Consider the following 27168-nt stretch of genomic DNA (forward strand, 5'->3'; position numbering starts at 1 on the left):
TTTAAGGTCCCTTCCAGTGTGAACCATTGTATGTAGAACCATACCTTACATATTTTACATATTTTTTTATATGTAGAACCATATAATTACTGTTATATATCTGGATCGTACCATCAGTTATCTGTCTTACACAAGCTACCAGTTTTTAAAGTCTTCTATTTTATGCCATAGTCTTTGAGAAATTCCTGGTCAAAAGTCCTCTCTTGCATGTCACATCACGTCCTTCACATTATCCTAGGCTCTTTCAAGAGGTAAGAACACCCACAAAGATTATTTTTGCACAAAGGCACTACAAAGAGGTTAGAAGAGACCTGGATCTAGGCAAGCCCAGTCTTCTCTACAGGAAGCCAACTGAGCAGTGTGAATATGAGCCACTCTGAAGGAAATGGTATGGCCTAGGAAGGCAACAATTGCTCCTTGGATATTTTTATTACTGAAGATACCGCCCAGGTCAGCCACACCTCTGACTTGAATGTCAGGTACCTGAAACTAGTCAGACAAATCCAGGTTTTATTGTTCAACTTCTTCCTATGTATAAATAACAGTTAAACGGCCATAAACAACAATGGCCTGAACCTAACAGCCAGTCACACACTAACAGTAACAAACATTATAAGGTCAAAGGCATAGTTAAAAGGATGAATTTGCAGACTGCCCACGTCCTATATTGTATTTACATAAAATGTTCTGACCGAAAAAATAAAAAGTACACTGGTAAAAAGCATATAATCAGCCTTTCAAAATTTCTGTGGTATAAACAGGCTCTACTGTCAAAGACAAGAAGGATAATTTCAGATTAATTTGTAGAGAATTAACACTAGTATAACTGGTTCAGCATCACTTAATTAATGAAAGAATAAGCAGAGTTCATGCCTGAGGCAAATGCACTATGAGATTATAAAAAGCAGCAACTATGCAGTGCAGTACCAGCAAAAGTACTGTGTTAGCTAATGAGTCCTGAGCACTAAAATGGGGGCACGCAGAATGGCAGCTTCACCACCTAGGTCACTTCTGCTGGGAATAAACTGAGGTTAAAGGCCTCCTAATTAGTGAGCAGAGGGGAAAAAAAAAAAAAAAGGAAGAAAAAAAAATTGCATGTATATTACTCATTATGAATGATTCAAGTTAATCTAATTAAAAGTCAAAAACTTATTCAAAAGAATGAAGAAAATGAATAAAGTAAAGTCTGTACAATAGGAAAAGGCAATGAAGAAGAGTTCAATGCTTGTTGAATTCAATTAACTTTGTTATTGAGACCTCTAATTAGTCATTCTAGAAAAGAGAAACAAAAATGAAAATATATCAGTTCAGAATGGCATATAAAGACCTTAATAGCAGAAGTTACTCTGAATTCTATGCACATATGCATTAGTTATGATTCCAAAGTCATTAGCCAAATATAATAAAAATCCTGTTCTATAACTTCAATTCTAAAAACTTTTATTGCATCTTTGGTTACAGTTGATTAAATAATGGACAATTTGTTAGAGGAAGTTCCAAATCAGAAAACTGTAAGGAAAGAGTTTGAACTGTGGCTATTTTTTTAGGAAGGAAGAAGGACCACTTAGGGCTGATTATTTTATTTAAATAATTTTTGTGACTCGCAGTTATTATAAAAGATTAGATTATCTACATATTTCCAAAAATTGTTTGTTTGTTTGTTTGTTTAATTTTTAAGACTGCTCCCGTTCTACATTGAGGATTTGATCTTGTTTTTTTCTTTTTTTTTTTTTTTTAATGAAGACTATTGCTGAAGAACAACAAGTCAGGAAGTTTGATTTAAAATTTGTCCAAATAAAAATATTTCAGTAGGAATTTTTCCATTGTAAAAACATCAAAATCTTTCCACACATTTTCCTACCTCAGCTACTAAGCAACAAATTCTAAAAATTATTTTAAGTATATTTCCTCACCTTACAAGCAAGTAGAACTTCACATTCTTCTGTAACTTCCCAATACAAAAACTCTGAGAAGTGAGGACCTAAGAAACAAAATAGTCTTAAAGCATATTTTGTTAAATGAAGGAAAGGATAACAGAGAGTTCTAGTGAAAGAAACAAAAAGGCTGATAATTACATTCTCACATCCCTACACCAGAATGATCAGAGAGCACTCCTGAACTACCCATGAACAAGAAGGAAAATCCTGCTGTAAGTATTCATTGTATTAACACAGGTTTCTAAAGTATAGATTAGAAACCTGAGGCACGTATCTATCGGTTTATAGGGTAAATCATGTAGCATTCCAAAATGTAAAACAGTGAGAAAAACAAGTAAGTTTACTAAATACGTTTATACCCAATTTCTAAGCAAGCATAGGAAAGAAACAGAATAGTTACAAACAAGATGATGTGTTTAATGCAGGTGGAACTTGAGAATAAAAAACTGTATTCAAATGCTCACCAAATTACACTTTCAAAGCAAAAAACCCATGCCAGACAGCTTTTGTCCAAATTAATTGAAGTTAAAAAATATATATTAATCATTACAAGCAGAACAGAAATATCCCTGTTCCCTATTTAGGTTCCAAAGTCAATTATGTATGTCCTTCAGTAAATTTACCTATATACATACTCTTTGAAGTTATTGTGGTTACTCATATCAGTAAATTTTTGAGTATGTTTTAATGTCTGGAGGATCAGGGCCTATAATTGCAATACCCACACATGGGAGGTAGCAAAGTCCTAGACTTTCACTTAAATCATTGATTGTGAGTATATATACAGTATAATTTCTTCCCTAAATCTACTTTTGTCTTAGACTATAAAACAAATGTATGTACATTTGGTACCTGAAATTTTGCCTGGACAGAAACCACAGGTTCAGGATTTTAGTCTTCCTTTACTGATGTTTTGCTGTCAGCTCTTCTGTCAATTATAATGAATGGACAACTTGTGTGCTTAAAACTAAACGTGCTGAAGTGTTTTGCTGGATTGGAGCCTACAGTAAGCATACTTCTCATGAATATTCAGCAAAAATAACCTCTTGTAGGGATTCCCACTTTATTTCTCTACTTAATGAAAATTCTGTCAAAAGTTGCAATATTATACAACAATGTTAGAAAATAAGATCCACATCCAGCAAGGGTTCAATATCCCTTCCAACTGTATGATATACTTATCTTCTAATGAAGTCGACGGAAGTTAGAAGCACCTAGTATTCACCAGGAATGTATCATTAGTTGCAAAATGGGCCAAAAATCACTAATCTGTTCTCTTACCTTGCTTCCTGAGAAATTCCTTTCGTTGGAGCTCAGACTCAGCCAATACTGCCTTAAATGCTAGATTTCAGAAGAGGTGAATAAAAGATCAGTTAGTCACAAAAGTACTCAAGGAATAATTGAAGTTCATTTCTTCACCTGATTCACTGAAAGTTTCCATGTTTCAATGAACTTACCATCTCCAATGAGAACCAATGAAGACTGGTTCTTGGCCTTTCCATCTTGAATCTGTACTGTGTAGGTACCTTCATTGTCAATTGTAAATCGGTCCATCACCATTTCTATAATACCATTTGGACGGTCACAATTTATTTTATGCCTCTGAAATAAAGAAACAATAACTTTAGTATAGTGTTAATTACTTACGATTCACTACCAAAGTAGGCATGTTTTGGATCCCCCAACTCCACACTTGATTTTTTTCATGTTTTCATTCTTTTTAATCATAAACTATAGGAAGAGGGCTGTGCTTTTATTTGCTATTGTACAACAAGGTCCCAGAGGTGGCAGGAACCTCTGTGTGCATTTGGAATCCTCAAATCATCATAATACAGATGTTTTAGATTTAAAAATAATAGTTTATTGTACTATGCACGTTTGAAGAAGAGCCTGCACATCCAGCCTTTAGCTGCAGTACAGCTTCCAGCTCAACAAAGGGTTTTGCTAGTTTGAAACACTGTTCCTAGCAGAGTACAAAGATAGCTGCAAGTGTTAAGTTTGTAGACACAGACGTGGATCTTCAAATATGTACCTTGTAAATAAATCCATAACAAATTCAAACCATCATAACTACTAAATACCTCTGAGACATAAGTGGCAGCTTGATACAGGATTTTTTTCCTCACTAAAAAAAATACATTTAGGAAGGATATAATGATTTGTTCATCTTCTACTACATATTCTTTTTGGGGAACGCTAAAGCGTAAGACCACGAGAGAGAACAGTAACTTGTGGCTTCCCTGTTCAAAACCCACAAAGATTCTGGGAACTAAGAAGATCAACAAAGTCCAGCAAAAGAGAATTAGGATTCTGTCAAAACATCTAGCTACCTACTAAAGTCCTTGGAGAATACCCAAAATACCAAATATTGACTTGACTTCTAAGATAAATATGGTTTTCACTGTTTGTGTCCTTTTTGTGTTTGCTTTCTAATAATTATTCTAGAAAGATAAATAATTAGCAGGAATCTTCAAGAAAATAGAAAATTATAAGCAAATATTGGACAATAATTGCAAAATGTGTTTAGAATTTGCAGGTACTATTTTAGATACAACCATATTATCCTAAATAATATCTCTTTCATTCAATGAGTAAACTATGAGGACCGTGTGTCCCACTAACAGTGACATTGTTTGAATCTCAACTAAAAAATTCCTAAAGTAAAGCAAAAAATAATTCACAGAATATACTTGGTGAATGTGTTTGGGTAACTAATGCAGCCAAGGATGTTACAAGACAACTGTTCCATTCATGAGGGGACAAAAGTATCACTTTTAAGTGATTACAGAGCCTGTAGTTGTTATAAGGAGACAGAAGGCCTTATAAACAGAATATTTTTATTAACCTTCTTCTTGGAGTCCAAAACCAGAAACAGATAGATAAAGCCACAAGCTTTATCTGCGTGTTTAGGAAAGAATAAGAAAGAGGAAAGGAAAAAAAACGGGGCGGGGGGGATAAAAATAACACTTGTTGAACTCTCTGGGACCAATTCCTTAAGTGGAAGGAACTTTAAGTACTTGTCTAAAATTAGAAAGAATGACCCCACATATATTTCTTCTTCACCTTTGAGGGACGCCTCCTGGCCAGCTTCAAGAACAGATTCACTATTACAGGGACAGCAAGCCTGGTAGAATAGCTCCCACACAGATGCAGGACTTCATGCAATGTATGCTCACTGAAAGTATGTTCAGTACACCAAAACTACCAACTGGGGAAAACCTGCAAAAGTAGTCAACTGAAGGACAGCTGTAAGGGTAGGGAAATCTGCCACACTTGCAGCTACCTGAGGTGCCTATCTAAGAATAGCATTGACATATTCAAGGTTGTTAGCATTCGTTACTGGTGCTTTCAAATGTACCAACAGTACAAGTGTAAATTAGGGTATGAATTTGTAAAGTGCTGTCAAGTTTATAACAACGTCAACAACAACAACAAAAGGAAAAATGCATAAATACATCCAATGCACATTATAAACCAAATGATATTACAGAATACCTGAAAAAGGAAGAATTATGGAATTATGAAATGACAAAAAATATCTTAAAATGGATGAAGACAGTAGGACCAGATGACCTTCACCCTGTTTTGAATTGAACAGAGGTGGTGCCTGCCCTCTTCTAGAAATCAGAATAAGGAACACTGAGGCTTTGGGAATGAAAAGACTTCAGTGCAATTCATATGGAAATAATGGGCACCTGAAATTCAGAAAGGTGTTAGGAAGATACGGCAATCAATTAGAAAAGAAGGGAAAGTGTAAGCTTCACAAATTATTTATTCTCTTGTATAGGAATCTGTGCAAAGTGAAAAGTTCCAAAATAATTAATATAACCAAAAATAAGTATAATTACTTATATAAGAGGTTATATATATGAGTGGAGAAGATAGGCCAGGTAGATTTAAAAGATAGGGTATAGTTGCAGCAAATTGTCAAACAGCGCAAATTCAAATTCTCACTTATAATTTCTTGCCCACAGAAGTCAAGGACAACACTTGCATGAATTTAATGAGTTCTCAGAGAGAAGGTTAAATTGAGATTTTCCAGAAGCAGAACAAGAAAAGCAAGGTGTATGTTTCAATCTGATCCTTTAACACACTTCCAAAAATGTTTGTATTTCTTGCTTTAGAGTAAAGAAAAATCATTAAAAGATTAAAATTACAGCTGAGTAAGTGGGGCTCAGTTCATTCCATTCTCAGATTATTTCAAAATGTTATAGAAACTGTTCCCTTTGTAGGACCTAGAAGGAAAAATTTATCACTTTAGCCAGTGTCAAGAAACAGGCTACAATTCTCCAGCATAATGGTCTATTGAACATGTTCAGTGACTGTAGTCCAGTCTCCAAGCAGGTTTTAGAGTGTAATTAGGCTTCTAACTATTGCCATTATGCAGCAAGATGAAGTTCAATGATTTTATTGGCACCATAAATACCAGGCTTTTATGTGATTTTCCACAAAAATATCATCAATCTCCAAAAGTAAATGTCACCTGTGGGTTACTAATTAAAGAGGTGAAATAATGCAGATCCACTTCAAGGCACTCTCTCTCTCTGATGTCAACACTTTCAAAACATATGTGAACTAAAAATAGCTTATTCTGTTCCACTGAGACTGCCAAGACAGAATATTGCAATTTCAATACATCCTAGTCACTAATATTCAGGCTTTCAGTGCCAGAGTTTATTACTTCTTAAATTAAGAAATGCAGAGAAGAGAAGTATTTTGCTGAGGAACACTTCCTCTTCCACCTGTCAATATGTAATTAAAGGAAATGCTCCTTGCTTTTCTATGGTGTAAGAATGCTGACAAGCTTCTCTGGCCAAAAACAGGCTTTGCAACCTCAGGAATAAACTGAAACTTTCAAACAGCTGCACTGTAGGTGGATTCCTCACAGGAAAAGATATTTCCATTACTGTGCTATATGCCCTTTATATGAACCACACTCCAGCTTGGCAAGGACATGACCTTGCTTTCTTCTCAGCCCAGTCTTTTTAGTGTCCCTTAGCATGAATGGTCTTCCTAGACCATAAGACCATGCATTCATCCTAGACCATGCATTTCTTCTGTTCTTTCATCTTAATGTAGCCATTCAGTGTCTATTTACTGTCGAGGCCAAAATTAAAAATAATAATAAAAATAAAGGAAACACCATCTAAAACTTTTGCATCTATGATTACTGTTGCATTGTCAAGTGCCTCCCACATTATACATAGAATTACTAGCAGTGGCCTCAGAGGGCCTCAGGGAAGAGCATCTTGCTGTTTTGCAGTCAAAATCTGTACTTGAAGCAGCTTTTTTGGCTTGAGTTCTTTTCCTAAAATATTTGGGTGCTACTTTTAATCAGATGCATTTATTAAGGGTCTAACTTCTTCTCTTTTGCTGTTGGTCATCTCGCTCCCCAAAATTAACATGGACTTCTGAGGGTTGAACTTTGGTCTCTTATTTTTTGGTATGAATAAGATCGCTCTGCAACATGAATTCTACATTATAAAAAAGATTTAGGCTAAAGATTGACACTGCTTTCAAGTATTATCAGACTGATACTAAGTAGTTTTAAACAACTATAAAAATAGAAAAAAAAAACTATTAGTGCATAAACTGTTATTAAGCAAATTCACACATATATAATACTCAATATGCACTTACATCACTGTTTTCAACTTCTTTATCATTAATAACAAATCTGAAGGTAGAAGCTGGTGATAAACTCTCAGCTTGAATCCAGAAACGAACTTCACCTTTCTCAAGAACCTCATAAGCTAATTCTGATTTCAGAGGTATTGCTGCAGGGAGAAAAAAAATAAAATAATAAAAAATAATTTAAAAAAGGTAATCAAGAGTCAATAATGCATGAACCCTTCTTAGAAAAGAGACTACTGTAGTAAAATATTAGTATATCCCCATTATTTTTGGAACGCTGAATATAGAATTAATTTTATGCAGGGAAAATGCATTTAATGTTCATTTTTAAATTACTTTCTCAAAGAGAGAGCAGTGTTTACAATTTATTGTTTGCACAATATTTAAGGAATCTGCTAGTAGCAGCCTATAACATATTGTCAAAGTAAAGTTAAACTCCAAAAAGACTTATAAGTAATGACAATTTTTATTCAATGCAAACTAATATTCTTCTAAATGAATAGAAAGACAAGGAAAGCAAGTTGTTCCATGAAAAATGAAGCTTCCATTGTCTCAGGAAGAACCTTTTGGGAACTCTAGTCATAACCACATAATTATATTTCTTCTAGAAATATAGAATAGATTCAGATCTTCAACTTACTTGGATTTTTTATTTCATTGCTTATTGCCATCAAACGTTCCAACTCTGAAATTAAGAAAAAGATGCATGTTTTCATTTATTCTGAAAAAGTAGTCAGAATATGAGTGTCAAAGAAGGTAGATAAGAGCATCGGCAAATAATTAATCTCCTTACGTCTTATATGTGAAATACTCAACTATCTTCAGAAGACAATGTCTTAAAAATAAGATTTAAGAAACTTAATTTCTGATGCATGGATTTAGTGAATGTTCCTATTTCAAGCATACTCTCTTATGCGAGAGAATCTAAACAGGGGATGAAACCTATTTTTAACTTCCTGTGGGACTGAAACTAAGGATGGGAGACAATAGCTTCTAAACAGTGCATAAGGCTCTTTTATCTGCTGGCCTCCTTTCTGACAAAGTACCTGAAAATCTTGTTTTACTGTGGCAGGAAACAATATTGAGTGCAAATTTGTCTGAAAAAGGTGCAGAAAGTTCTACTTAATACACTGAATCCTCATGAAGTCTGTGCAAGTCTAGAAATCATATTCTTAGGTTTTCATACTAACCCTATTTATCATATTAATTACTAGTAAAGATCTGGAATATGAACATCACTGCCAATTCCATATTTACAGATAACGTAAAGACAGATGAAAAATAGCAAGTATTTGTGACATAGTTGAGGATTTAGCAAAATTACAGAAGAATTTATAGCATTTGAGGAAGTTGGCTGTGATATAATGGTTTTCAGTACTAAGACAAAAACTGACACTCGTTCAGGGACACAGTACAAATACAAGTGTAATTTTGAGTGACAGATATGACCAGAGAAGACGTGCTAAAAGTGGGTCATGAAACAACTTAACTTGAATAGAAAAACCTGGAAATATAAAACTGAAGGCAACAAGACCTATAAACAGTTTTCGGAGTGATGCTTCAAAACTAAACCAAAAGGAAGTTCTCATAATCAAATGCAGGCCTGATCATCAATAGCAAAAATATTAATCAAAAATATTGCAAGTTTACCTTCCCTAGCAAAAGCAGATATTGGTAATTCTAAGAATATACACAAATGGTCCATGTCCTGGAGAACCATTCTTTTTGTGGCTGCACAATAATTTACTCTCAACTTTGAATGGGATTGATGCGTTTTACACTGTGACAGAAGTCCTGCCTACTATCAGACTTGCACACGGTCTCGTTGCTTCTTCTTGAACGTCAAAAAGAAGGTAAGTGGAGGGATAATCATGCTTAGTTTGGGAACTGGGCATAACAACTGCAGCCTGTGGGCTGGGAAAGCAACAGTCATTTTTGTGAAAAAAACAGCAAAGTTCTTCCCTTTGCCTTTCACCTCAGTACCCCTCCTTGGAAAACCAAAGTCAGACTGAAGCAAATTTGGTGTAACTCCAATGATATAGCATAGCTAAAATGAAGTAAAGCAAAGCTAATTTAAGTTTCTGTGCATCTCAGCTTTATTATATCATATGTAGAGCCTCAAGTTCTGTCTCTGTCATATTAGATAAGACTCCTTGTTAGGCAGCTAATGAAGAACCAATTATAAGGTGTAAAAGGCTAGAAAGTCAAAGCACAGCGTAAGTGACATACAAGATGAAGAAGTTCACAAAACAACGAAAAAAGAAACATTTTCTAGTGAAAGTGAAAAAGATCTTTGCAAACAGCATTATAGTCCCAGCATAAAGAAAACAAATCTAATTGGATGTATTTTTTTTTATTGCCTTAATTTATCCCAACTTTCATTATTGTGATAATCAGAAAAATAACTAATCACATGAAGTCAGTTGAGTTGTCTTTTGTTCTTCCTTTATGCACAGGAGAGAATGTGTGGTTTGATTGTTTTTCTTTCTTGGGCAATTTTCAGTGCAGTCAAGGTGATAAAATGAAGAAGCACTTGAGATGTTAAGAACCTTACCTTCATCATCCATAACAAAGCTGGATGAAATTCCATCAGTATCACTAACTGAGATAGAATAGGTTCCCAAGTCTGATTTATCAGGATTCTTGAAGTACAGCTTAGAACTAAAATAATTAATAATGAAGGATATAATTAGTAGGTTTTCTCATGTTATAGAGATTTTTAACAGTACAAGCTTCTGGTACTTCGATACAAACTTGCATGACTTACTGATCTCCTTCTGTTTCAATCTTAAATTTATCAGAGTCTTCAATCTCTTCATATGATTTACCCCACGCAAAATGAGATGCGTCTGTAGCTTCTTTACACTCAAAAGCCAGGTAAATATTACCCTCGTCATCCACACCTGAAAAGATTTCTTTCGTTCCTGCAAAATGGGAATCAAATCAAATGTCAAAGGTACATTTCTTTTTAGGGTTGCAATTCAGAAGTGATAAAAGCCTATGCAGATTCTGTCCTTCTCCACTTATATATATTGTTTTACTTGCATATATATAGAAGAATGTTTATGTCATATTCTGATTCAGCATCACATCCTAGCAACATTCTTACTCAAATAAAAGGCATGCTAAAATATTAAAACTTATTGAGAAACAAAGCTATAAAATGAAAATGAATATGAGAATATGTAAACAATTTTATTATCAGTCTTGAAGTTTAAATAGACTTGTAATGTTATCCTTCTTTTCACTCAGAGCAAGTAGCACCTCTGTTTGTGAAAAGAAAAACTAAAATAACTGATTATCAAAATATTTCCTGCAGTAAATAAAGCAACAAGGCTTGGCAGTACCTCTGTACCCACAGCAGTTTTTCAAGTTTTAAGCCTAAGAGCTCCTCTCAAAATACTTATCTGCACTAAAATATCAAATCAGATTGATCAAATCCACCTCTAAGTATTTCAGTATTTTAGAAGTAGAGGAGATAAAACAGTTCATTACCTGGCCTTGCCTCAACAAGCACTGGTTCAGATACCTCAGACGACTTGCCTACCCCAGCATCATTCACTGCACGAACTTTGAACACATAGGTATGACCCTCATGTAAATCTGTAACCTTGAACATAATAAAGATCATAGTCAATTTAAGAGGACAGTCTAAACTCTTTTAACTATATGAAGATGTTAGCAGAAGCATATATATGTATATATATATATCTTTGTTGTACCCAACCATGTGTTCTTAAAACTCAGTTTTGAATTAACACTAACTACAATGTAAATGTTACCTTAAAATAGCGCTGTGCAGTAGGTTTTTCATTAGCAGTGATCCAGTCCTCTTTATCTACTTCCTTATAGTCCACTAAATACCCAGTAATGGGGCTTTTGCCTTCATACACAGGAGCTTTCCACAAAAGAACCAGTGATGTGTTTCTAACTTCACAAACCGTGAGATCATAGGCAGGACCTAAAATATTTCAAATATTGGAATTTCACTTCAATATAATAAACTTTTAAAAAGTAGAGATGGAAATGCACAATTTTGATTTTGTTTTGACTGTTTGCTTTCAAATATCTCCTCCTATACAATAGACTTAGTATATGTGATATTGAGGCATACAGTAATACCTGCTTTTTATGGTGAGTGATATTAGTATTTGAAAGCATGCATTCTTAGCTGGATCTCAGTAACTCCATTCTAAGGGAAAGTTATTCATCTGGAAAATCCATGAAGTTTAAAATTTTCCAACAAGGAACAGAGGTTTCTTGTGTATTATTTAATTTTCTAGTCCCAAATCAAAGTTGCTTCACTGAGCTTAGACTCAGGTTCATAATTTAGCAGCAGGATTTTTTTTTCTTGGTATACAGGAAACATGATCCTTCAGCCTGGTCCAAAACCCACCAGTACAGTGGACTTGGGATCAGACTTCATGTGCCCTGGCAGAAAAGTATTTTTAATTGTGAGCTGAATAATGATAGCCAAGAAGAACTTCTGAATAGAGTATCTGCTAGGAAACTTATTTACATCTAAAGCATCCCAATGCTGTAGGAACATGTGAGCATTCTTCCTTTTGAAGCTATCAGGTAATGTTCTCACTGCAATATTTTCCTCTCCCTTCACTTAACTGTTTTGGTTCCATTCGGTTTAACCTGAAGTACTATTCTTTTTTTTTTTTTTTTTTTTTTACTACACTCTTGATATTTATTTATATCTTTAGGCTATAAAGGCATAACCATATCCATTTACTACCATACTGACATCACCTGTGACACAATACTGCTTTTCAGCCAAAGAATGTAGATGACAGCTTTCCTCTTGTAATTTAAATTTAGAGTGAAGGAAGAGGAAAGTACCTGAGACTTAAGGACATACCAGTGTTGTCAGTTTGGCCTAAATAAAGATAATACTTTTTCCTAGTTATTGTCTCATTATGTAAAACAAAGTAGAAAAAACTTACAAATAAACATGGTTGCCATTGCAGCTTATATGATGTCAACTTGTGAGGAATGAACATGAGATTTCTAAAGGTTGAAATTCAGCACATTACAGCAAAAACAGCAGGAGTTTCTCCATAGTGGATAAACACATTTCAGGAAAAAACATATGGGTACCTGCTGCAGATCTTATGAGGTTAAATATTACATTTCTTGTGGAAAGACCGCAATTTTCAGGGAGCCTAAAGTCTTCTCTCAGGGCTCTGGGAAAATCCCAACTTAAATGTCTATATATCCAAAGATACTTAAATTTCCACCAGCAGATGCATTTACTAGAAATCTAGATAGCAGAAGAAAATGTGTAATGAAGTATGTTCTGTTCTGAGGAGTTTGAGTCCACAGATGTTTCTTTTCTTTTTTTTTTTTTTTAAAGTCATGTAAAATAATTCATTAGATATCATCTCTAGCTCACAGAGGCTTACAGATATACCTAAGACTGAAGTTCTGTAGAATGATGAAATAATAATGGGCTCTGGGGAAGGAATACATCACTCACACTTGAAGTCTTGCAAGGGGTTTTGGTCATTCGAAGGAAGCCTCTCTTCCATATCAAAATGTGGAAGAATATTTTGTTGACACTGGGAGTATATTGCAGTCACATTACATTAGTCTTCGATATCTTTAGTCAGCCAGGGAAAAGGATCAGCCTCTTTCTTCCTGTCTTAAATCTCAAATATTTCTTTTTGCTGTTGCTAAGCCACTGTTTAAAAAAGGCTTGGGAAATATTTTAACAGGTTTGGATTTGGGGAGACAAGGGGGTTGTTTCCTTGTGGTGTTTTTTAAGCAGGAAGAATGCAATACTCTGCTCAGCTGTTTCATAATGAGAACAATGTAATCAGCTAAGGTGCACAAAGGTCAGATTGTTCATTATGAAAATGAAAATTTCATTCTCTTCATTTCCTGAAAGTACTTTTTATTTTATTTCTTTATATATCATTTAAAATGAAGGATGAAGGATAGTCTTCATTGGTTTACACTAGGCAATTTCACTGACATTTTCAAAACACTATAAATCACAGATCCATCCTTTCTATAAGGAAAATAATCGTTCCTCTGATGATGTATTTATACTAAATATTACAGAATGATAAGAAAATGTAATTAACACAATGAGAGTTAAGGTCAAAAGATTAAACATGTTGTTATTGACAACTTTGTCACGTCATTAAATCCAGAAGGTAAGATTTATGAACTCAGAGAAGAATTTAGCTAGAAAACATGGAGAACAACTCTCTGACACGTGGTTTTGCAGAAAAGAATCTGGATATTAAAACGAAGTAAACCCTAAACTTAGTATAACAGTGCAATATTTTTTAAAAGACAAATAGAAGAGGATTTATAAACAAGTAAATAATTTTATGATGTGTGGAATTACTCTTTCTCTGCTCAGTATTGATAAATCTTTATTTGAAATAAGGCGTCCAGTTTGTGTGCTGCCATTCAGGACATGAACCAACTAGAAAAAGTTCAAAAGAGGAAAAAAATATATTTATTTAGAGATAGGGAATACATGATCCAGGGGAAAACACTGCACAAACTGTTTTTTGTTAACTGAAGGGGAAAGCTGGGGCTCTGATAAAGTTTTAAACACAGAAAGTCTGTTGCAAAAAGGAAAGGAACAGTATCTTCTTCACATCTTCAGTGGACAGGACAAGGAATAAAAAGGATTAAATTGCAAGAAGAAAGATTCAGGAATATCAGAAAAACTTTTGAATTGTAAGCACAGTAAGATTAGGAATAGATCCTGCCCAGAGAACCTGGACTTCCTTCATGGGTGGAAGTCTTTAAGGATGGATTAAGCAAGCCTCTGTCAACAGCTAGATAAGTATAGCTGATCCTGCATGGGGGCAAGGAGTCAAATTAGATGACATCTGAGGCTCTTCCATAGTAAATGATTCTATTATCTCACTGAATTATTACTTGTTTCTAGTTCTAGGCAATAAATATATTTTACATAAAACAGAAAGGGAAAATGAAATTTTCTCACCTTCTTAAGCTAATTATGCCTTTTTGAAATAACTAAAAATTCCAGTAGTTTTACAAAAATAATTTAAGGCATTTGTTTTTGTTTTATAGAGAAAAAATCTGCATGAACATTTAGGCATGAAGCAGATGTGTAGGTGTCAGACAGATCCTGATTACTTAAACAGGTATTAGAATGGATCCTTAATTGTATTCCGAAGCTCGGTGTCATAAATAGGATACATTTTAACAACACATCTGTGTTTTACAGCATTTGGGGGAAAAGAAGGTAGAAATACATTAAAGTGGTAGATGCCTGTGTTTCATTATGGGCATATATCATTATACATATTGTGACACCCTTTGTTTAGGGAAATCAGTACCAGACATCAGAACTAGTTTCAGCAAAAGTGATGCTCAGCACTAGTGAGAGTGTTATGAAATAAGCATAGTGGCCCTCAAAAGCCCTTTCACAGATTATTTACAGAACTCAAGCATTACTGAGGGGAATCAATTCCCTAGATGTCTAAAATTCAGGAACAAATTTATATGCTCACGAGATCAACTTTTTTTCTGCTGGGGGTCTTGAATTCACAATACTTCTTATTTAACTTTTTTTTTTTTTTTTAAGAAGATAGCATTGCAATTAACAGGTTTGGGCTGTATCTGCACTGTTAAACTACAAGCAACCTAAACACAGGTTTGAGTACCAGTGCACAAGTGTTCCTACTATGTGGTTGTTAGCACATTTTTTCTAACACTTGGCTAATAACAATCTGTCAGGTAACACCTGGGTACAATCTGAGGTAATCACATAAATAAGGGAGCACAGTAGGTGAGGCTGTGAGAATTTAGCTGTAAGTTGTGGGGTATGTTGTGATACTTGCCCATAGGCCATGAAATAGGCCCCTGCTGTGTCTTATTTATGAACAAAACCATAGTTTTGGGGTATGAAGCTCCAGAAATAGTCTTAATATACTGAAGTTATTGTCCTGGGTATAACACAGAAGCAAAATATGTTGTACTGGTGAAGAGGGTGAGATGGAGCTTATAGGTCTGGGGATAAAAAAAACTGACAGAAATGAAAACACACAATAAAGGCTGAAGACTTTCTGTTCTGATATGGGCAGTGAAAGAAGGTGATGCTCAGCAAGCTAAGTAAGGGTCACCTACTTCTCAGGACATCCAATGTCATCAGCAGAGATGTGGAGGCAGCTTTTAACAGGGGATCTCAGAAGCACTGGCAAAATCAACCGGTAAGTATGGCAAGAATGGACCAAAAGACATCGAGCAGTTCGGCTGGAGTATTACAATGTCTGTGTTTTAAGGACTTTATATTAAATTTAAATCCATGAGAAACTAATTAACTTACCAGGTTCTGGCATAGTCCAAGCTTTACACTTAAAATGCTCACTAGGATCTGAAGGTTGACCTATTCCAACTATATTTGCAGCAGCAATTTTGAATTCATAGAAGGCATCTTCTGTCAAATCCTCTACCTTTTTTGAGAAAATAAATTGATATTATCAAAAGCTATGATTTACCATGTTTAAATAAATGAAACACTTAAAAATAAACATTTTGCCATTGTTTAATTCATTATCAGGATTTACTGCTCTGCTTGGAGTACTGACAGGCTCTAATCTAGAGAATTTTACTCTTAAACCAAACACGCTATAGTGGTCTAGGCTGTACTTCCACATTTCTGTCACATCATCCTAGGAATAACAGCACTCAATGCATGGGCATGAGAGGCTGTAAAAGATTAGAACAAAGGTCCTGGGAGCCTCACACAATGAATGGCCACCAGCAGGTAATTAGGGAAGAGTGTTCTAAGATGAAATACCTTCTTTCACTACTTATGAATGATTATTCATAAGCCATTCACTTCAGGAAGAGTTCAAATGGTGTTTTGGCCTACAGAGGTTATAGTGGACTGAACAGGAGAGAGGAAAACAGGAAACTAAAGGAAAAGCCGATTCATTCAGTTCAGCAGTGTGCTGGTATAACACTGGGAAAGTCTCTCTTGCCAATTTTTTTCCGGCTTATGTGTCTTTTTCTTTACATTACCTACCATTACAAGATGAGGAAGTAAGTATGGAATCCATGCTATTCCTCTGCCAATGTCCCTAGTAAATGAACCTGGACTTTCCCAGTGAGTCTATCACCGCATCACCATCTCAGATTTTGAGGTCAAGGTATACAAGTTATAAGGCATGAGATTTTTGACACCCTGAGCACCTCATTCCTTTACCAGACCACAATAAGCAAGTGTTCTGCAACTCAGTCCTCTGGGTAATTTTCCCAGAGTTCTGCTTAATTATATATCTCAAGAGAAAGATGCATCTGTGGTCAGTACATCTAGTAGCAGTAAATCTAGACTGGTTTAAATTTTCATGAATAAATAAACTATGACTATATTCTCTGGGAAAAGAAAAGAGAAAGGATTTTAGTGTGATATTTTTTATGGGAACAAACATATGATGAGATGGTTATCTGAGGCAAGACCAAAGCAAACAAAGTAAGCTAGGAAAAGCCAGGCAGTGATACAATTTAGATAGAATTTCCTGACAATAGAGAGCTATATAGTATAAATTACAAGAGACAACAACAGCTCAGCTTGTAAATATAGTTTTGAAAACCCAGATTATTACAGAAAGAATGTCTGTGGGTTCCCATAGAATTATTTAATCAGAGAAGGTTACACTTTAGTGATTTCCTGGTGCTGTACTGTGTATCTGAGGGCTTTGTCTGCTTGCAGTTATCATAAATATTCTGTGCTACTAAAAACTGTCTTCCTTTTATTTCCCATCAGTATTTCAGATTCCAGTCCATCAAAATAATGTATGAAGACGCACCTTCAGGCACAAATACAGCTACTAGCAGGACTGAGATTTAAATATCATATTAATTAAATTCTGAATGGTTTCCCTTAATTTACATTACTCATTTGTTTACAAATGCATTAAACAATGAAAATATTTGGAAAGCATTGCTTAGCATTGCCTTTTTGAGCCTATCCTATCCACCCTTTTTTTATTTCTCACCATCCATGTTCCATCTGATATGTCAGAGATGCCAGTTATAAACTCAGTCAAAAGCATTCATACACCTGAGTATTGCCAACTGCCTTCTATGCATGAAATATTCTTACTGAGCTCATCTGAAGCATTTTCTACTTTAGCATCAAATTTCTGCTAAAGACCTACTTCTGCCCTGGCATTTATGGAAAAGTTGATGGCTTGCAAAGATAATTTTAAGAAGCATTTGGGGGAGAAAAAATCTGATTAACTTAATGTAGCAAGCATCATATTGATTTTATCATATTGATAATAAGTATCATATTGATATTAATTACTTGCTATATCCTATCTTACTAATCTTTCCTCTTGGAGGTTAACATCAGAGACTTCCTCTGTTAAAAAAACATTCAACACATAAGAGCTACCAGAAGTAATTTATTTCAAAACTAAAATTATTGATCTAGTACTCTGGAAAGGAGGATAGTAGACATAATGGTATGTTTATCTATATACTCCCCTTTCCATTTGCAGGCAAAAGTTGAGAGAAAGAGCAGGGACCGTTACATTCCAGCCCATCTCCATTTCATTTTCATGTCTCCAGTTCTACAGACAACATGGTAATCTGTCCTGCTAAACGCTTCTTCCATCTTTTCTCTGCAAGTTATTACAGTGGTGATACACATAGTATTCATTAATGAATACAGTTTATGAAGCATTCCATAGCTTATCTTGTCCTTTGTAAGAAATGTGCTTCACAACTATTTCTTCAAAAGTTTCCTCATCTAGATGGAAGTATTGGTCTTTGAATTTCATAGCAACAGATGTCACTGATTTATGGTATCTCCAGCCCAGTTTTTAGGCTTGTTGCACTCCAAAATACACTGTGGGAGGGCCTGTTTGTATTGCAGTAAATAAACTTTAAATAATTTATCTGTAAGAAAACAGAACTCTGCCAAAAGCAAAGAAATAGCCCAAGTCCAGAAAGCTAAGGATTAAAAAGTACCAACCGTATAAATTGTCCGGGTAATAAGGGAAGAATTGACTTCGTGCCAGTTTTGATGGTTAGCTTCCCGTTTATCCATATAATAACCAAGGATTGGGGAACCTCCACTGTACTTCGGTGCTTTCCAGCCAAGAGTCATTGAATGACCATCACAGTTCAGAAGCGTAATACCATGAGGATATGATGGGCAAGCTATAAAGAAATAAACATCCTGAGAGTTAGGACAGTCTAAAACACTGCAGTGTAGTTCTAAAATTGCTAACAAACATTAATTTTGTCTCCAGGCATAAATGTGGAAGCTCCTGTATGAAACATCTGCCTAATGTGCTGCCCTCTCAGGAGACAGTAAGAAGGAACAGATGAAGATCTTCAGTATTGGAAACAGTAATGTCAGCAAAAGTGTCTCCAGACCAAATATTATGCTGAAAGATTGAAATGGCTCAGAAGACATCTTCCTGCTAAGAAGCAAATAAACTAATCAAATTTTGGAATGCATTAAGAATTAATCAATAAAAAATGGCTATGAACTTAAATGAAATAAAGTCATATGACTGTCTGATCTATGGCTTTCATGTTTTTCCTCCTATCCCCATGTTACAAGCCTACTATAGACAAAGAGCGCTATCTGCCCTTTAAGGAATAGAAAATATTTAGGCTTTCATTAGCTTAATCTATGTTAGACAGAAAAGACATTTCTTTCATGAGTTTACTCCCACCTGTGGCAGAAGCATAAATTCCACGTAGGCAGCTTCCTATAAAGAGAAGTGTTTTCCTGAGCTGCTTTTTAGACCTATCGAACTGGCAAACACCCTTTCTAGCAAGCACCATTTTGTATTTGCTGTCTGTGTATGACAGTTTGCCAGAAGACATGCCTTTCTTGCCCTGTTGTGCTACAGTCAGTACAGCCTAAGGTCCTGCACTTAAAGCTCACCTGATCTTTTCAGTTGAATTGCCAGTATAACTTGAGACAATGTGACTTTCCTCATGTAGAAGAGAGTATGTTAATAGAGACCTTGACACAGACCCTGATCTTCTAGCTGTACTAGTGATTAGCATGAAAACGGATAATAATCAGCAGAAATGGTCTTTTTGTTCTTTTTTTTTCAAGCGTGGTGTGACTTTCAGAGGCCATAAAACATGGCCTTTGCAATTACTAGCACTTTGCAACTAAGAATGAACACAGCAAACTCCATAAACATCCTTAAAATAATACCGCAGAAAGATTCTTTCCATGCAAATGTAAGTCACTTATAAATAGCCGTGCTAAATTCCTGTTAAGGCTACTGAAACGGATTAAAGCCATTCACATCCCATAAGTGTTTATAAGATCCATGTGCTTTGTGTTTGGTGACATACCCCATGCAACTCTCATTTTCAAAACACATAGTGACAAATCAAAAGGTGTGAATGCATTTATGACTGGGTGACAGACATAGAAGTGTTTGTGTCCCACCTACCCATATGAGACACACTTCGTCCTAAAAAAATTGAAGAGTAGGTTTGTCAGTAACATCTCATTCAGAGTTAAGAAGGCATCCTCTAAGAGCTATTCTGAATTATAAATCTTTTAAAGGATTATTTCTGACAAGGATGTTTGTTGGTTATCTTCTGTAAGATATGGCGGCTATTCAGGGTGTGGGAAGTTGTTCCATTTTAAGTTTTTCAGTAAGAAACTGAAACTATGCAGAAATGAAAGTTGGACAACAGAAGCCCAGATCTGTGTTCTAAATATTTTTCAGCCCTCCACTCAGCACATATTATTCCCATTGAAGGTAGAATAGTGGATTGTTCATACGCTGAAATTTTGTTTGCAGGGCACAAGTGCAGGTAGACTGTTCTCTGATCTAGAGCAGCCTAATGCAATTTTCTGTTTGGTCCAGCCACACAGTAATGAAGTTTCCTAGAAGTCTTCTAAATGGAGCAAATGCCATACTAAATTGATTTTCACCACTCCAGGTCACTCAGAATCTACTGTCTTAATCAAGTTTATTTCTTACAGCTGAGGAGCCAAAGGCAGACTGAGCATTAGAGTGAATCTGACCCAATACTTCTAATAGACTTTATGAATAGCATTTTTTTTTACATCATCTTTTCTCTGTAGAACAGTTACATGCCAGAGCATAAACTTCACTGAGGAGATGTGCTCCATGGCTACAAAATAAGACCAAAGGTGCTAGTTGCTGAAAATAGGTCACTCATCAAAGAAATGTGAGACTGAGTTGCGTAGAATCTTACTTACTGAGGGCTGCCTGTACTTTTATAGCCTCTGACTCCTGTGAGTTTTCACTGAATCCTACAGCATTCACAGCTTTCACACGGAAGATGTACTGCTCACCAGTTTCTAAACCATGAACAACAAACCTGGGTTAAACAAAAAAAAAAAAAATCGCATCACATATTAGCATGGTTCTGATAAGATATAGTCTGCTATAACATGAAATCTTGGCAACAATAACTCAACTTCATGAATGCTTCACAAAGGAAAATATTTCCAGGAGGAAAACTGAAATACAATCCTATGAGTTAGTACAATATAATTGGATGGGGCACTGGAACAAAAGTTATAGGACTCATATTAAATGGATAGTGCTGATCTACTGGGTAGCATCATGTAAACTATAGTACATTTCATCTGAACTTTGGCTTGAAAAACTCCAATCTATTCCTTTCTCACTTCATTTTCATATTAACCACCCAAAATAGCTTTCAGTTATATTCTGAGGTTCTGGGCAATTACTGTCACATCAGAATAGTCAGAACTATCCTATTGTAGGATGTGTTTACCTATGAATAAATTAAATGTTTTTTCTTATTTTTATGCTGTCCCAATCCCTTTGACCAAGGACTTTTCTGCTTCTTGTGCTGCCCTGCCAGCGAGGGGGCTGGGGGTGCACAAGGAGCTTGGAGGGGACACAGCCAGGACAGCTGGCCCAGGCTTACCAAAGGGATGTCCCACAGCATGTGGCATCATGGTCAGCAATAAAAGCTAGGAGTGTTGGCCAGAGAGGCTGCCATTGCTTTGGGACAGGCTGGGCATTGGTCAGCAGGTGGTGAGCAACTGCATTATGCAACACTTGCTTTGTACATCCTATTATTATTATTATTATTACTATCATTATAATTTCTCTTTCTTTTCTGTCCTATTAAACTGTATGTATCCCAACCAACAAGCTTTTAATTTTTTTTCCTCCTGATTCTCTCCCCCATCCCACTTGGGGGGGAAGATGCTTAGCTGCCTGCTGGGTTAAACCAAAACAGTCCCCTCTCCTTCGCATATGCTTTCTCAAGTGCACCAGGTTTGTTCACCCCAATGGGAAGTCTGCCCAGCAGTCTGAAAAAAGTCTAGCTCCAAGAATCTGCAGACTATTTTTCATCTCATTCATTCAACATCCACCTCCCATGATAACACCATTGCTTAACACATAAACTGGATTAAAATTAACTACAGTTTTCAAACCTCCCCAAAATACAGAAGTATTGTCAATACCTGTTATATTTAATAGGTTTATGGTTACTAGGTTCCCAGTGATTTGATCCCACCACAGAATAGTCAATATAGTAGCCATACAAATCCTCTTCATGTTTTGGTTTATCCCATTGAACTACAACTGATGTTTTTGTATTCCTTGTGGCCACTACTCGACCAGGTGCAGATGGAACAACTAAGAAAAAGAGAAAGACATGTACTGTTATGGAACACATCAAAGTAAAAATAAGTAGATACAATGCTGCATGCTGTTACTATGTTTAACCACTTTAGCTATGATTTATCCTACCATGTCAATATTGCTATATGATTTATATTTTAGTGTATTTGTTTTGCTAAGTCACTTTTCTCGATATTTCTATATGAATGCTTATAAATATATTTATTTTTCAATTTCTTTAATTACAGTAAACTTAGTCTAAGCTGCTAGGCTTCCTACAAGTCTGATTTTATACAGGTTTTCTGAAGTGTGAATTATAAGGGAACATATTTTCAAATATCAGTGTGGATAAAGGCATACAGGTATGAAAATGCTCTTTCAAATATTCTTTCTCAAATATGAAGTTTATATATAGTTCCTGTAGCACTACTGCATCAGTAAAAAATGCACTTAAACAGTAAAGGTACAAATATCATGAGAGTTAGGAAATACCACCTGTCAGTCAACTAATGATGATGGCAATTCAGAAAAGGCAACTTTTCAGGACAACTTCAAGCATATGTTTGAATGCTAAGTGGTTAGCTAAACTTAGCAAGATGGATTTCACAGAAGCATAGGAACGTTGGTTAGAAGGGATCTTAGGGGATCACCTAGCCCACCCCGTCACCTGGTGAAACTATCACCAGCACTAAGCCAGATCAGTCATGGCTTTGTCTGAGTCTCACAAACTTACGACAATGGAGATTTCACAGCTTTCCTGCATAACCTGTTCCAGCATTGCACTATTGCACCTTTTTCACCAAGAAAGTACTGTCAAACCTTAATCTTCTAAACTACAGTTTATGGCCGTTGCCTTGTATTTCATCATCTGGCACTGCTGAGATCAGTGTGGTACCATCATCTTTTTAAGTGACCACCCTAAACAAACCCAGCTACCTTGACCTCTCTACAGGTCACAACCTCTGGGACCCTGGCCATCTTGGTTGCTATCCACTGGAACTCTTGGTCAGTCCCAAAAGAATACTTACATACTCTTATAATGTATAAGTACACAGTACAGCAGTAAGGCTGTAATATCAAGTGGGAAGTGGGTTCAGCTTGAGATAAAGGTACCTATGTTAAGGAGTTTATGTGTCTACAAGCACATGTTCTTAAGCTGGCATTATAGTCAAAGTTCTAGGGCTTAATTCAGTTACCCAAATTCATTTACTACCATTTTAGAGCATCTGAGCCTTCTTCATGGAGTTGGCAATATGACTCAGGAGATACTGAACACCTGCACCCCTCTGAAATGGCAGACTGAAAGCATTTCAAAAGTTACTAATGTCTGCTTGGGCAACTGAACTGAGCCTCGGATCAGTGGTTGGTGGAGTGTTTGAAATGATTCATCTCACCCTGACGTAAATGCCCCATAGCTGGTCAGCCAATTTATTCTCCAGGCTCCACTCACTGCAGTGAAAGGAGACACATCCCAAGCACCTGAAGATGCCTACATGGAGATACTTAAATCTGGATGTCAATCTCAAATTGCATCCACTTTTACCACTCAAGTCAATTGTCTAGTACTAAGTGTCATTTTGGATGGCCTAGCATACCCTTTCTGCCCTCTAGTTTCTGCTCAAGAGAGAGAGCCACCCATAACTCATGTGTAATGTTTGGCAGCCCCATGAAGGTGTCTCAGCTACCCTCAGGAATGTCAAATGGCACTGTGTGCCAGCAACTAAATGAAGCCATGTGTGTCTGATGCATTTTAGCTCAGGTGGTTAACTCCATCTCTGAAAGTACTCCTACAGTTTCTCTTTAAAATAGAATCTTCTCTTTCTGCTTTCAAGTATGACTACAATTTATTCAAAATGTTTTTTTGTGTGTTAACCCCTAAGGGGTAGTCTATTTTCTGTACTAAGTTAAATAAATACAGTATTTTTCTTCCCCACCTTGGGGAATGTTGAACAGTTTAAATAATTTATATGCATTAATGAAACATCAAATCAAGAATACATAAAAGAAAAACATAATTTTGTTTCATTTTGCATAGCTACAGATCAAGCTGAAGGCAGTGGGCTACATTTTTTAAAAATTATGATAAATATTAAGAAGTCTACGTCTAGCAATATTTAGTGAGCTATGGGCATATCAGATACTGTATTCATTTCTTACATTTCTAGCAAGTGCACTAATAAGATGTGCTCTGAAAGTGACAGCTGTCAATACATGAGGCTGTTATCTGTGACCTTTGCTAAATTGCAAAAGTACATTAAATATTTGAACAACGCATTGAATAACCACTCCCTAAATTTTCATTTGTGTACTTGAATGTGGCCCTGAAATAAACACTTCATTTTCATTTGGAATTTTACCACTGAATATGAAGATGTATCTTCCCCCATCACTGAAATCTACTCATCTGCATGCCACAGGAATTCTGCACCAACAGTAACTTGCAACTTAGAATACTAAGGAAGAAAGGAAAGGCTACTTTATCTAGCTAAAAGTGTAGGGAATTAGGTAGTATATAATTACCTGAGCCAGACAATACAATTACCTAAGTTAGCAATTAACACATATTATCTTATTTTTTGAAAAGTCGTATTAGTAGAGCACTCTGAGGAATGACTAACTAAAATTAATTTAACTTTTTAACAATTACTGATCTTAGCAAGGAGATTTATGATCATTATGAAAAATTTTGAATGTTTCCAAAATTTAACATCTTGGTATTTTTGAAATTCAAAATGAAATTGATTACTATTATTGTAATTATGCTAATCTAATTATAAGGAGAGTTCTCTATTTACATTTTGTACAACATCAATTGTATTTATTATTAATGCCTTACAATTAATGCCTTACCAACAGTATCTTGTGGTTGAATAGGTTCTGTGATTTCAGATGGATCACTGATGCCATGCTTGTTTGCTGACAGAACTCGAAAGACATATGATTTTCCTTCTGCAAGGTCAAACACTGCATAGCGAGGAGATTTTACAGCAACCTGTGCATTGACTCTTTGCCAGCTTCCACTGCCAACCATGGACTAGGAAAAAAAAAAAAAAAGCTGCAAATCACTTCTGGGAACTGTCAAAAAGTGAACATATTGCTATATTGCATACTGTCATGAATTTGCTCATGAGCTAAAGGAGAAGGATCATTCTCAAATGCCTCACTTTAGCATATGCAAATTCTCATAGCTCATGCATTCAAATTCTCTACAATAAAGGTCTGAGTGCTTCACTGTCTCCCTGTCTGCCTAGACTTTGGTATATGTATTCTTGTACATACAGCTAACCTTCAGCTAGGGCCATGACTGTCACCCATGACTGGTACCAAAAGAGTAACTCTCATGTCCTGCAAAATTCACTTGAACACTCAAAGGTTGAGTATAAAGCAAAAGTCCTAATCCAGATTCAGCAAAAAGGTAGGGAGGGGGATGTTACTCTACTCACTGACATATCTTTATGTACTCTGTTATGTAAAGCTGTGTCTCTAAAGCATTCATCAAATGAAATAATTACTTCTGAATATTCTCTGTTGCACTGCTTTTGGTATAGTAGCTGAGCTAATTAGCATCATAACAATACATAGAAGAGAGCCAGCAAACCAGCACTCTGGGAGAATTATGTTGTCCATTAGATCCCCTGGATAATCTGTTGGCCCAAAACAAAAATTAGTCATGGTGTATTTCAGTGATTTTAGTAAAACTCAAGTGCCCACTAAACAGCTTAAATAAAATTACCTTCTGACACAGAAAGGTGCATAAAAATTAAATTTTCATAAGTTTTGGAACAGAGAGTCCATGAACAAAACCTGATAGACTGTAAACTTCTTACAGAAGAAGCAATGTTTCATGGGTCCTGTGAAACTACCCTGTATATAATGAGGCTTACTATAGATAAATAATGAAAAGGTAAACAGCTGGAGCCCATATATCAAGATCTTTTCTATAGATACTGAACTCACCTGCTGTTCTCAGTAGCAAAAAGGAAATGTAACATCCATTTTCTTCGTTAAACAGAAGATGGAATATATGAAAACAACATCATTTTGCCATATATTTTACTTTCTAGTATAAAAAACATTAATTTTTGCATTTCAATTTCACAGAGGCATGAATCAACATCACATTTTTCTCTGTAGTTTGATTTGATCTATCTGTTAAAGAATGCTTTAAAGGAACATTGCTATTCAGCACGGAGAACTCAGTTTCAATTTGTGTTTCTTGAGGCCTTTAAAAACTCTTTTTGTTCCTCAGCACTGAGACTTCTTTGTTTGAAATATATTAATTAGAAATCGTGCTTTCCTAAATTAACAAATGACTGTGAAAAGCAAAAAAATAAAAAGTAAAACAAAAAAAAATAATATTCACCTATGAACTGATTGGGCTATTCATATATATAAGCTATTTATATGCCAAAGGATTTTAGAGTCAGGTATTAATTAGTATAATGAACCTTTTTTTCTAATAATAGCCTTTTACTCCTCATTCTCAGTTTCCCTCAGTAAGTTTGGCATTTAATTAAGATTCATTTGTTCCTCATTGCCACTTCAGTACAGTGTTTCTGAAGATATAAAGCTATTCCTGTAAAACATGCAGATACATAAATTTTCTAGTTCATAGTTAGACTGAAATTCAGCTAAGTGTAAGTATCCACTCAGCAGACATTTACATCTGAACTTTTCATCCTGATGAGATCTGATTCTGAAAACAAGTAGGTATTTTCAGACCACATTTCATCCAACAGTAGTCTTCTAACATAGGATATCCGAATCATGAAAGTTCCAGTTTCTCTTTCATCTCTATAGGAAAGTGTAGGTAACTAGCTCAGATGTACAATTCTAAATTATAGGCAGATAAAGTTAGAATAAATCTTGTACTTGTCGTCAGACTGTGATCGAAAGCATGCTCCTGATGAAGGGCACGTTACTTATATTGCCTTTTTTTTTTCTAAATAGAGTCAGTGACCAAAACTTCCCTT

The 27168-nt window shown here is 35.5% G+C and overlaps 1 protein-coding gene and 1 long non-coding RNA gene across 7 annotated transcripts in view; one reads left to right on the forward strand and one right to left on the reverse strand.

Annotated features, from left to right (window-relative positions):
- Positions 1–27168, reverse strand: part of MYOM2 (myomesin 2) — an 83904-nt gene that overhangs the window by 17038 nt on the left and 39698 nt on the right. For 5 of the 6 annotated variants that reach the window (XM_080587328.1, XM_080587329.1, XM_080587327.1 and 2 more), the window contains exons 16-30: positions 25046–25229; positions 22036–22210; positions 20788–20909; positions 20006–20026; positions 18553–18740; positions 15895–16021; positions 11354–11532; positions 11067–11181; positions 10339–10495; positions 10126–10232; positions 8212–8256; positions 7578–7714; positions 3395–3539; positions 3219–3278; positions 1914–1981 (exon numbers count right to left, since the gene is read on the reverse strand). In XM_080587328.1, coding sequence (XP_080443454.1) covers positions 1914–1981; positions 3219–3278; positions 3395–3539; positions 7578–7714; positions 8212–8256; positions 10126–10232; positions 10339–10495; positions 11067–11181; positions 11354–11532; positions 15895–16021; positions 18553–18740; positions 20006–20026; positions 20788–20909; positions 22036–22210; positions 25046–25229 — 1830 coding nt within the window. The remainder of the gene's footprint in view (positions 1–1913; positions 1982–3218; positions 3279–3394; positions 3540–7577; positions 7715–8211; positions 8257–10125; positions 10233–10338; positions 10496–11066; positions 11182–11353; positions 11533–15894; positions 16022–18552; positions 18741–20005; positions 20027–20787; positions 20910–22035; positions 22211–25045; positions 25230–27168) is intronic. The other variant, XM_080587331.1, reaches the window with a different exon arrangement.
- Positions 14411–19345, forward strand: LOC308193098. The gene is made up of 3 exons (XR_013949377.1): positions 14411–15778; positions 18077–18162; positions 18833–19345. It is a non-coding gene; the product is annotated as an uncharacterized lncRNA (long non-coding RNA).

The sequence above is a fragment of the Anser brachyrhynchus genome (assembly GCF_964034855.1).
Source record: "Anser brachyrhynchus genome assembly, chromosome: 3".
NCBI lineage: Eukaryota > Metazoa > Chordata > Aves > Anseriformes > Anatidae > Anser > Anser brachyrhynchus.